We start from the raw sequence: 12831 nt of genomic DNA, 5'->3' as shown, positions 1-12831 counted from the left end.
GGCCAAAATAGAGACCTGTGAGTCCCCATGGTACCCTGCATTTATTTGACTCTCTGTAGGATCTGTGACCTGTTAGAGTGTCTATTTGAAGGATTACATGCAACTGAAACTCTAGAATCATTCACACTGGGAGAGAGGTGGGTGGTATTTTGGAAACTTAACTAACAACAATTCCAAGTTTTACAGGTGGCCCTCCTCTCAAAACTGGTCTGTACCAAAACTGACACTGAAAATGGGATCTGGATTTTCTTTTATATTTAAAAGAAAATTCATTTGTGTTGCTTTTACCTTTTCACTTGTTTTTTTGAGTTTTTTGTTTGGTTGATTTGGCCTGGTTGGTTTTGTTTATTTTTTTCTCTTTCTCATTTGCCTTTATATGCTTCAGAAACTCTCCTAATATATGCCTAGGCACAGTGGAAGCACCAAAGCAGATTTCTTAGGGTTGTTATCCAGTTCTAGAGACTTTGTTAGCTCCTTACACTGTTTTACTGAACAAAAACAGTTTCTGTTCAGCCCTGTATCTCTATACTACTCAGTTATATTATTCATAGGCTCCTAACAGGAGAATTTCAGATAGTGTCACAATTTATTTAAATTAATCTAAAAATAAGTCTTCTGATATGATTATGTCACTACCGGAGTAAATGTATCTCATGTTCTGTAATCAAAAAACAGTGATTATCACCAGATTTGTTTCAAATTTATTGGTTTAGCTATATTCCATTTTTCACTTTCGCAAATGGGAAAATCTTCAATACTATGACTTACAAGAAAAAGAAAATAATTTTCCTATCTGTGACTTATCTTGGGAGAGAATTTACACATGGATGGATGGATGGACGGATAGGTGGGTGGGTGGGTGGATGGATAGATTGATAGATAGATAGATAGATAGATAGATAGATAGATAGATAGATAGATAGATAGACAGAAAGACAATTTTTAAAATATCATGGCATAAATGTAAGATAAAATATAAATACTTACATTATTAATTTAAGAAAATCTGACAGAGATACTTAAATCTATTCTCAAAATACTACAGGATTTAGACATACTTTGCAATTCCTCTCAACTCTTTTGTTCATATAGCTCCTCACCTTTGACAGTCTGGTTTTCCAGACTTGATGCCTCACTTAGGTTGTGCTTTCTGTCAAAGATGAGTGTCCCTATTAGAGACCTAAAGTTCTTAATAGGACCCATCCTTTTCTACCTCTACAGCTTTCTAATAATAAAAAAATATTTATCAATATCTATGATATCTAGTAACCTTTACCTAAATTACATAAGTCCTCTCTTTTATCAATGGAAAATACTTCCCAGTGTTACTAGCTGTTCCTTTTCTCCCTATCATTAATTATTTTGGGCATTTCCATAACAGCATTCCACATATCTTCTTTCCCACCTAATAGATCTGTATGTTACAGCTCTCTCTCCTCATAATAAAATTGTTCCAGGACTCCAATTTTTTCATTGTCCTATTCTTTTCTGGACCATTTCCATTTCTGCTATATCCCTTATGAAATTAGAGGACTGAGATTTACCGAAGTATAAGACAGAAGATGTGTCACTGATTTATGTATCACTCTTTGTTATTCTCCATTTCCCAAGAAACACCAGTTCTCACAGAACATTTTTTGTTTTGATCATTAGTGCACATATCAAGATTTGTGTAAGACTACACAAACTTCATATTTGGGTGTAAATTTAGAGTAGATCCAGTGGTACTTCCCAATATGCATACATTTCATCTTCAACATATATTTTCATAGACTGAAGTTTGCATTAATTTTTGGCACAACCTTCAGTACGTTGTCTTCATTAGAGTGATCTTGTGGTCCAGGAAAATATTATTTTAACTTAAGCTATCTGGCTACTTCTTCAGCTGTGAATGTACCTACCAAAAACACTAGTCAGTTAGACTTAATCAGACAATAAGAAAGAAACATTTCTTCACTTGAGCATTTCTTGTTAAGTTATTCTCCTCAAAGAACAAAGGTATCATTCTGAACATGATAATACACAAAAGGCAATGGAGTACAAAATCAAGGGCTTAGTTAGGCTATTGAAGTTGTACTTAGGCATTTACTGTGCTAAGCATCATTTACTTCCACAGTTCCTCAGAACTTAAAAAGACTGTTGAAAATTCAGGTTTTCAGGCACCTGAATTTGTACCCAGGAGCCCAATTTTAAACACCCACTTCTGTATTCCTCATTCAAAGTTTTTATAAGAAGCAGCTGAGGAAACTAAGTTTTGGAAAAATGTTAGTTTGTTTGTTGTTTTTTTTTTTCTTTGAATCATATTCAAGACTGTTAGAAAATCTTTTTAAGCTTTAAAGAATTTGCTATGTATCTCTGTATGAGAATAATATATCTTTCATTTTGATATTGATTTTAAAATACTCCTGAGCTTTAATAGAACACTCTGGACACAGAGTTTGCCAGGTTTCTTTGCCAAAAGGCCATAAAACATAATAAAGGATTTGCATTGCATCACAATGTTTCTCTACTGATATGAGAACAGCCTTCTATGAAACATGTTATTTAATTCCAAATGCTAGGGAACTATATAACAGAATGAGCAGAAGGGAACATTTAGAATGAACACGAGAGGAGGAAAACATTTTTTTTTAAAGTAGTCTATCAACACTGGCCCAAGCATGCAACACTTCCAAAGTAAGAGATGTAATCCTCATGACTGGAGTAGCTTATGTTTAAGCCACACAAGTTGCATGGGAATATATAGCAGAGAGAAAACCCACATTGCCTTGAGCTGAATAGTTTGATTGATCTAGTATGTCCTCTGCTTCTTAGAGAGAGCACTGAATAATGATACAGGTGACAAGTAATGATGCAGGTGACAAGTTTTCAGTTGGGGCAGGCAATGGGTTAGTTGTTTGCTGGTTTCATTTTAGTATTTTGCTGGGTTTTTTTTGTTTTATGGCACTTAGAGCTCTAGAATGACAACAATCTATTATGCTGGGCTCTTCAAATTCTGATACCTCTCAGAGAACTCCTTGATCCATGCTTCCACAATTGCTAAAAGACTATACATATCTACAGTTTCTCACAGAGTTTATCCTGTACCTTTCTCAGAAGGATTTTTATGTTGTCATTTCTGTATGACTTTGCCTTATTTTTCATAGATAATAATATATTCTTCCAAGTGTACCATTTCCATTTTGCACAGTGGTTTCTACCCCTCCCTCAACCAGTTCTGGTGAAAGGAATTTCTTTCTTAAGATGTTCTGCAGTGTCCTTGGCATCTGAAAATTGAAATTCTATCTGAATTTCTGTATATGTTTCTGTAAGAAAACTGTTTACTAAGAAAGACATACTTGAGGAAAATTGTCCTACAGAGTCTTTACTGAGCCCTTCTTTCAACGTTATTTCTACCTTTTTTGTTTGGAGCACCCAGAAACAAACAAAACACAGCAAGACAGAAGAAAGAAAAATGATCCCTTATTATAAATAAAATCTAATTCAATAGAAGAGATTAATCTCCTGGATGCCTACCTGTAGCACCATAAGAGCCTACAACCAAAATAATTAATATTATAAACCATACACATGTAAAAAACTCTGAATTACTTTCCTTTGGTTAGTAGCCTGTTCTCTCCATTGACTGAAAAGGAACTCAAGAGTAGATGAGGTATTGTTAAATTAAAATCCATAGCTGGTTGGCTTACTTCCAGCAGAAGGAGACAGATACTCAGAGGAGCATATCAATACTGTTAGTACAAAGGCAATGTAATTATGGCCTATATCTGCTATGATCAAGATATAAAAACTCAATGATAATAAATTCAAAAAATCAAATATGGCTGTTGGGGCAAGGATCAGCCTCAGCATTGTCTGAACTTTATCTGATTTGTGGGTCCTCATCAGCTCTTTTCTCCTCAATTTTAATGTCTTTTTCTTTCTTGGAATAAGACAATGAAGTTTTGATTTTCCAAAAATTGAGGTCTTAATTCACAAGACGTTTCCTAGTACTTCTAATATACTTTATAATGTACTTTTTAATGCCATTTTCTTACCTCCTTCCTTGGAGCAGAGGGTGATCAGGGTGTGAACCGTATCCATCAATTCAAGCTGCTGTTTCTGCAGGACACTGTTATTGCTTGTCGCCTTGTTTAACTGCTTCTCTAGTTCCTGGATTATGTAGCTTTGTCGTGTGACTAAGCCTTGCAGGTTCTCTTTTTCCTCCTTCAAAGTGGCCAGCTCCTCTTTGTGCCTTTCTTCCATTTCTAGAATTCTGTGCTCAAGTAAACTAAAATGAAATAAAACAATTAGTAAATATTATTTCATGTCATCACAGTTAATAATACAGAAACCAGAACATTCTTTTCAGTGTATAATTCATTACCTAAATCAATAATTCTAAAATATGTCACATCTAGTAATTCAACCCACTGAGTCAACCATAACTGATCTCTAAGACTGAGATGTTTGCATGTTGTAGTGTGTAAAGGGCATGGAACTGCATATGTAGGTATTGCTCTGATTTACAAATATCCACAAGCATAGGGCCAGTAAAACACTTGAATGTAAAAGCTGAAGCAGAAGAACCTGAGGTAGGTAGAGGAGAGAGAAGAGCAGGATGTTGAAGAGGACATGGTTGGTAACACGAATAGATCAATATGATGAGACAAAAAATCAGGACAAACTGCAGAAGAATTTGTGAAGGGTCTTGTCAGTGAGAGGAAAGCATTATAAATTATGGAGGACCATCAAGGTGTGTGGAACCCACAATAAATGTACTTTTTGATGTGGTTTGTAAAGCTGGGATAAGAATTTCCCACCAGATGAGCAGTACCTGGTTTCACATTAAGAATAGTACTGATTTCCCAAAAGGTAAATCAACAACTTGCATTTTAATGTAGGATTCCCTTTTTCCTTGAGTCTACACTCATATCCCACGAACATTCCCCAGCCATATTTGGTTGTTCCACAAAAGGCTCCTCAGGCAGAAAACTGTTGGGCATCATGCTATGTGATCTGCTTACATCAATTTTGATAAAAAATTTTGAGCATGTGGAGAAACCCACTTTCTCTGGATTAATATTCTTTTTCTGGTGCCCTTTCCATCCTGTGCTGGAAGTGTTCAATTTACTGGGATCAAAGGCATATCAGATTACATCTAGAAAAATAGTGCTGTTGTAGACTTAAAGGACAGCTAACATCTGTCAACCACAAACGAGAAGCATTTCCAGGACAGTGCTTTGATGCTGTGGTGGGAATTTAACAGAAAGAATGTATTAGTATTAGATAAAGAAATTAATTCAATCTCACTGTTACTTTCTCTTTGGGGTTTCTGTTGTATCCACCAAAGGTTGTGTTTCTCATGCCCAGAAACTAAGTGGTGGTTAAAAACTTGCCAAAAAACTGCTTCCTGCTCAAGTCAGTCTTAGGTTTTATTTATTTGCACTGTCCCTCTACCTTTGTTTTTACTTCTGGATAATAGATCAGTGGCAAAATGCCTGCATAATTTTAGGTCATTTAACCTAACAAAGGAATATTATAAAATCCATATGGAGTTGCTTCTACTTTATATCATGGAGCCTTAATATGAGCTGTTAGAGATGATAACAATGAAAGATTAAATTCAGGCACCAAAATTTGCTGTGCAAGCTAGAATGAGATAAATTTTTTTTAAAGCAGCATTTTTTTTTCTGAAATATCATAAATGTGGAATTTACAAAGATCTGGAAGAAAACATACTTTGTAATATCAGCGTCTAGTTCTGTGAAAATCAGAAGCATCTGAGTAAAGGGAGCAAAAAAATAAAGATGTGAGGGAAAATACATTTTTGTAGGGTCCCAAACACAAAGGAAAATATATCTCATTTTAAAAGGCTCATTAATTAGAAACAAAATAAGATTTAGTGGACTGAAACAAGATGGTAGAAGGTTACACCCTGAAAAAAATATGGATTTTGAAGCCAAAGACTATAAATTATTTTAGCACCTTATCAGAGCTGTGGCTGATTTTTCATCACTCGAACACTAACATTAAACACCATGGTCTAGATTCACATGGATTTTTTGAGAATGTATATGTGGTAGCCTTTGAATTTTCTTATGCAGAAAATCAGATGTAGTTTAGTTTGGCAGAAGTGGTTGAAAATCTTCAGATAGATTTGGTTCTAGTCATAAAATATTGTCAAAGAAAAACACCTCCTTTTGAAATTTATCAGTTCTGTTCACAGAATAATTCTATTCACTGATAATTTTTCACAGAAATTATTGAAGTCCTGGTTGGGACTCTAGATTTTACCTTTTTTGATAGACTAATTACATCAATGCTCTTGGGATAGGAGAAAGGTCCAGTCTGTAATAGAATGGGTGCTAGGCCGGGCCACGTCCCAGTCTGACATCTTACAGTCCCCCAAAATATTGTGTATTTTCAATGCAAGACAATGTCATTCAGGAAGATAGAATATAGCTTTTTGGTTAAATAGTAAGTAAAGACAAAAAAGTTCCCTTTATCCTTATCCATGTCATACACTACAATGTATTTTCTTAATTCCACAGTATCCTATCTGCATGTCCACAACTAAATAATTTCCATATCTGAATTATTTCATGTCAAAGAAAGAGCCTTTGACAGCCAAAGTTTATGCATTGCATTATTTGTTTCCCACTGTGGCCTTCCTAAAACCATAGTAAATGAATCCAGGGGGATGACAATATTATTTGTGGCAGCACTGACCATGTCAAGCAAGAGAAGAGAAGCTGACAATGTTTAGAGCTCCACAGTTTGGCATCTACGGAGCCAGACAGGAAACAGATGTTTTGTGGCTTTAATAATAATACAAACTAATATTTCTGAGTGGTGTGTCAACATGTGGTGGAAAGATGGAAGTGTCATAGCACTTGCTTCCTTTGTTTTCTATGTAGATTAAAAGTATTGTAATTATAAATTGCAAAACTATGCTAATTTCAGGAATGCATATATAGTCATGCAATTGGCTTTCTATATCCATAAATCTATATCAGATAAAGTAAGTCCGGAGGATAGGACAACTCCCTGTATTTCTGGGAGAAGTCCAAAACATTCATTTTTGTTTTACTATGAAAAATAAGAAAACTTTGGTCAAATCTCCAAATGAACAAAAGCAAAGTCTTCACACAGATTGGGGATTTCTGAACTGGACTGTTCCAAAAGGAAGAAATCCTTCAATAGCGTGAGAAAAGCTGCTCTTATGGCTTTAGACAACAATATGGCCAGAATTGTTCATTTGTATTGTTATATTAATATTTATTATAGATAATTTAAATTTAAAAAAAAAATTGCTTGGAAGTTCAAAAAAATCTTGAAACTGATTGAAGGCAATTTAAAAGGTATTTAGAGTTTCTTTAACTGTGGCAAGACCACTCTGTTGCCTTATTTTGTAACATCAGACAAACTCTAACAGACAAACACCATTAAGAAATAATTTTGCTGAGTGCTTGGTAAAGATATTTTTTCAAATTTTTAAAGAAGCATTATCTAGGAGAACATTAATTTAACACACACACAAACACACACGCAGATCTCAAACCCAGACAAATTTAATATTTCTAAGGGTTAGCTATGTCTCGATGTCTAATGTAGTGGTTTTGGTGGGGCTAGGAATCTATTTTCAATGGAACAAATGATATCTTGGCTTTGTCAGCCTGTGGAATGACTTGGTGCAATGCCTCAGTGCAACAGTGGTATGTCCAGCTGATTCAGAAAAAAAAACTCTACTAATGCTGGAGAGGGTAGAATACCCATACAGAAGGCAAAGAATGACTTCCAGTGAAAGCTGTTGTCATTTTGAAAGGTGATGAAGTAGAACATGTAGGAAACACTCCGGTAGCTGTCCAAGGGAGAAGGAAAATATGGTTTAGACAATCTGCCTTATAAGGTAGTTTAATCACTAATCCATTCCAGACCACAGAAGTTTAAGAGATTTTTTTAATCTTTGCTTTCAGAATCCTCAGTTTAGAGGACTTGTGAGAACAGGATATAGACCAGACCTTGGAGATGGACATCTTTTGCATTAAAATAATCTTTTAAAAAATTATTATTTATTAAATATAGAGATAAAACATACCTTTGTTGAGGTATTCAATAATTAAAAACAAGTAATGTCACACTAGAAAAAAGGTTTTTTGGCCATATATAGGTAGGCTTATTTTATTATATATGTATGGGAAGACAGATGGGTAGAGGATTCCAATGCTTACTTTTGAGTGCAAGAACATTATTTTACCAAAGAAAGCCTGAAACAGCTTCTTTGTACTTCCTTTTAAGTGAGTGAAATTTTCCCTATGTTTTTAGGTGCTGACCATGCATACTACCTTGGGAGTCTGATACTGTCTGATCAGTTTAAGCAACTATGAAAATATGTGTCCCCCTATTTCTCAGGGCCAATAAAGTAACATGTCACTTAGCACCAGTAAGCCTACTTTTTATATCAATGACAAGATAATTCACATAAGTGAAGTGTAAAATTGGGATTTATCTTTTTAGTATATGCACAGCCTTCAAATCAAACTTGACAGACATTTTGTGTTTCCTCATCTTTCACACAGTCAAACACATTCAAGAACCATTCTTGAGTCCTTCCTTTTTATAGCATACAGTAATTCTTGTACTGAATGTGTTAATCCAGTATTATTTTCTGCAAATTCAAGCAAGATTTTATGTTTAAATTTCACTTCCACGATTTGTTGATGGAAGATCCGGAATTCCATTATATTTTTCCTCATTTGTTTCATTTTAGAAAATAGAAAGTTTTCTTACACTTGCTTATTGTAACAAATGGCACACTATAAATCAAATGCAGCTGGTACACTCTGGGGGAAAAAAAAAGGGGGTTCATAAGGCACTTAAGAAGGGAAATCTTTCAAGAATAAATCAAAATAGCATTTAGAAAGCTCTTGTGGGAAAAAAATGGCAATGGAAGAAACCACCGTTTACATTATAGTGGGTGGGAACCCACAAAACCAAATTATTTATGGCATGAGAACACTCAATAGACACATGATTCTAAGGCAAATGTGACTCTACTTATGCCATAGAATATCTTCCATTTCAGTGGAATATAAAAAAAAATAAAATTGGCCCCTCTTCTGAGCAGAGACAGGCAGTAAAGAGAAAGGCCAAGAATAGACATATTTCTAGTCTAAAGAACATGCACTGCTCCCTTGACGATATGCAGTGTTAATTTTATTTAAGAATAATTTGCAAGTTACTATAGTACATCAACGGTCAGTTACTGTTACTATGAGATTTTTGCATTCCTTTAATCCAAAATTCAGTTGATTGAACGTGATTAATATCTTAATTTTTATTTTATATAGAGGAAATTTTAGCACAGAGACACAATTTATTAGCTCAAAGTACACGATCTCTTTTGATTGTTTCTGCAGAGACAATAGCTCCTACACTAGATCCCACTGTGCTGTAAACCTATTGCAAAAGAAAGATTCTTTCCAAAATAGCTTACAGTCCACCTACATAATGTGGAAGAAAGGATTTGTCTCCATTTATTGGTGTGTAAGTGATATGGAGAGGGATTATGAGTACCTAACTGCAAATAGCTACTAAACACAGCCTGATGAGTAATCTGCAAATTTTGTTTAAATTTAAGCAAGCTAAAATTGTTGGCATGTCCAGAAGCCTAGTGTCTGCTGAGGTCACCAAGATTTGTCCCACATTCAACTTGACACACACATAATTGATTTCAAATTTAGAACCTGCAAGGCCAAGTCTACAGTTCTCTGTGAAGAGATGATGATGATACAAGAGTGGATGATCCATATTTTAGTGTAATTATAACACTGCCTTCTCCCTAATTTTATCAGTCCAAGGAGACTTTAAAAGGACTCACACAATGCATGCCAGGTCCTTGCTTTGCTACAAGATAAAATTCTGTGAGCTTTTTCATCTATGAATAAATACCTCTACCTCTGAGAAAAACAACAAAAAATGTGCTTTTAAAAAAATAGCCCTTCTTTTCTTCTGACTTTTCAAAATCCATTTTATCATAATGTCAGCCAAGTCAAAGGTCAGTTCAAGTAGGGCTTATTTGTTTACTGCCATGAAGGCTTTTTACTCTGATTCATTCCTAACTTAAATAAATACATCCCAAATATACAAGACACAGTCTCTTAAGCAGCCAACAAAATTGTGTTGCTAATCATATTGCAGCAGATAAGAGTACAAGTACTTATATACTTAACTAATGCTTGAATTAAGTCAATTATGAAATAAATTTGTAAAATATGTAGAATGAAAAGCCCCCTGCCAATCTGTCTGTGGATTACAGGGAGAGCACACACAAGCAGTTTAGGTGAATTACCTATTTTTGAGATTGCTAAAGACAAAGTTAATCCAACACTAATTTATTCACACTTCTATTTGGTTAAGGGACATCTCTGGAGTTCAAGAGTTTTTAGTGTAATTCAATTTCTTCAGAATAACATTTGCTGGAATTATTGGTTGCAAACAGTTTTTAGATTAAATGCATTAAACTGGTTTTCATAATCAGTAGCAATAATGATATATTATTTAACCAGCTTTGCAACTAGACACATTTTACAAGCACATTTCTTCGTATCATTATTTTCTATTTTTCATCACTACCTGTATTTTGCCTTCTTTACCCTGTAGCCTCTTGACCACTATGGTGCTAGTCTGCCTTATGCATAACCCTGGGCAAGGTTTTTCTGCCTCAGCTGCCAATTCCTGTTCAGCAGCATGGGGTCACACTGCTCTCTTTGGAAGAAACAGTCCTCAACAGCTTGTATCACATGCTTCAGTCTCTGCCTCATCTTAAAAGCTGTTTGCCTCATTTTAATATCAAATGTAGAGAGAGGAAATAAAACCTTAGTCCTAGTCAGACTTCACAGTGTTCATTCCAGAAGAGGGAGGCTGAGGAGTCAGAGCACTCCCTGCCCTCCCTGCTCACACCTGCCCACCACAGAGGCAGCCATGTATTGGGTGTTTCAAAGAGCAGTCAGGAAGGGGAGCAGCTTTTCCCACTGTCCTGGGTGCCAGTGCCCAGGTGCAGCTGCTGTGAGGAAGGGCCAGAGCTGCCCTTCCTGGGGCACAGCTGGTTCCAGTCAGCTGTACAGTGCGAGGAGTGAGGGAACAACGGAGAGAAGCAACGCTGCAGACACCACGGTTAGAGAAGGGCAAGGAAGGAGGCACTGGAGCAGACACAGCCCTGCAGCCTATGGGAGAGGCCATGGTGGAGCAGATATTTCCCATGGAGGACCCTATAGTGGAGCAGATATGTCCAGAAGGAAGCTAACACCTGTGCAGAGTCCATGTGGAGCATTTTTACCCTGAAGTACACAAGCCTGTGGGAAAGAACCATGCTGGAGAAGGGAAAAAACTTGAGGAAGAAGGCAAGGCAAAGTGTTGTGCTTTGTCTACTGTCTACAACCCCAATTCCTCATCCCTTTGTACTGCTCAGGGGGCATATAGAAGAATCAGTAGTGAAGCTGACCCTGGGAAGAAGGGGAGGTAGAGGTGAAAGGTCTTTTTGGGTTTGTTTCTGTTTCTCACCATCCTACACTGTTATTAATTGGTAGTAAATAAGGCTGTTTTGCCCATGACAGAAACTGATGAGTGATCTCCCTGTCTTTATCTCAACCATGAGTTTTTCATCATATTTCCTCCCTGTTCTGATGATGAGGGGGAGTGAGAGAGTGTCTGGGTGGGCGTCTGGCATCCCAGACAAGGTCAGCTCACCACGCATGCTCTCTGGCATACTGAATTGCTAAGCCCAGTGACTTCAGGTGCTGAATCTCTGTGTCACAGAAAGGGAACACTGGAGCTACTTCCCAACTCTAAATTTACTGCTTAAAAAGTTGTGTTGGTAAATAGTTTTTTCACCACACAGGACATAATATAGTGTAAGTTCACACCCCAGGTGTTTTAGTGAGTTCATAAATATTACCTATGCTGTCCACTTACCATATTTGCTGCTTTCATCAGTTGCTTAAAACAAAGTATACACAGACCACTTTGTAATGAACAGAGAAAGAGACCAATTACTCACTCTTACCTATTTTTCTCATGAATTTTCAGGATTTCGTGTGTCTGTTGTAGCAGCTGTTTTTCTAGCTTGTATGTTGACAGGGAATTTTCCAGCAGCTGAATTTCAAGTCTGGATGTTTGATTTAGCACCTTAAGGATAAATCAAAAACATTAATGTTTATGTTGTCCTAGATATTTTGTTTTAGCAGCATAATATAATAATTTAATTCTGATTTTATGATTTGTCAAAAATTGTTTCTAAGTCCTTTTTTAACCTTGGTTGCTCAGCTGGTGCAGATGAACTCAATCAAACTGCACTGATATGTACCAGCTGATATTCTGGCACTCTAAAATTGTAGGATAGTAGCAGATCAGCAGAAAGAGGCAAGGTGACTGCCAAACAAGCTTCATTTCAACAGAAAAAACAAGATATGTGCCTCAGACATGCATTCTTACAAAGCATGCTTAAACCAGAAAAGTGCAAGAGTACTCGGAATGAAGTCAAAGTGTTGCATCTGCTATTTTGTAAATAGAGCTCCTGCTTTAGCTTTCCCCTGCATTCTCTCTTTTGTGGTGCTGGCAGTTCAGTGCCTTATTTTTGTTTGAAATCGTTGACATTCACAGAGCAATCTGAATTGTCCATTTTTGTTGTCCTACAGAGCTTGAAAAATTGGGAAATGATTGATATACAACAACAATGAAGACCAAAAGCTGTGATTTATCCTGTTACTCATTATTTAGCCTGACACTTGTATCATCAACAATAGGGAGCTGAGTTTATTGAAAGTCAAATGCTGATCTAGTTTCCTGGGC

At 36.1% G+C, this 12831-nt stretch overlaps 1 protein-coding gene across 3 annotated transcripts in view; it reads right to left on the bottom strand.

The window, feature by feature from the left end:
• Positions 1-12831, bottom strand: part of ANGPT1 (angiopoietin 1) — a 149866-nt gene that overhangs the window by 68061 nt on the left and 68974 nt on the right. The window contains exons 3-5 of one of the 3 annotated variants that reach the window (XM_066547506.1): positions 12047-12168; positions 4038-4270; positions 3253-3266 (exon numbers count right to left, since the gene is read on the bottom strand). In XM_066547506.1, the coding sequence (XP_066403603.1) occupies positions 3253-3266; positions 4038-4270; positions 12047-12168 (369 nt within the window). Of the gene's footprint in view, positions 1-3252; positions 3267-4026; positions 4271-12046; positions 12169-12831 lie in introns of all 3 variants that reach the window. The other 2 variants (XM_066547496.1, XM_066547484.1) reach the window with 2 other exon arrangements.

Source organism: Molothrus aeneus, chromosome 1, assembly GCF_037042795.1.
Source record: "Molothrus aeneus isolate 106 chromosome 1, BPBGC_Maene_1.0, whole genome shotgun sequence".
Taxonomy (NCBI): Eukaryota; Metazoa; Chordata; class Aves; order Passeriformes; family Icteridae; genus Molothrus; species Molothrus aeneus.
Note: the sequence above shows the minus strand (reverse complement) of the source record. Positions and strands in the feature narration are given on the sequence as shown.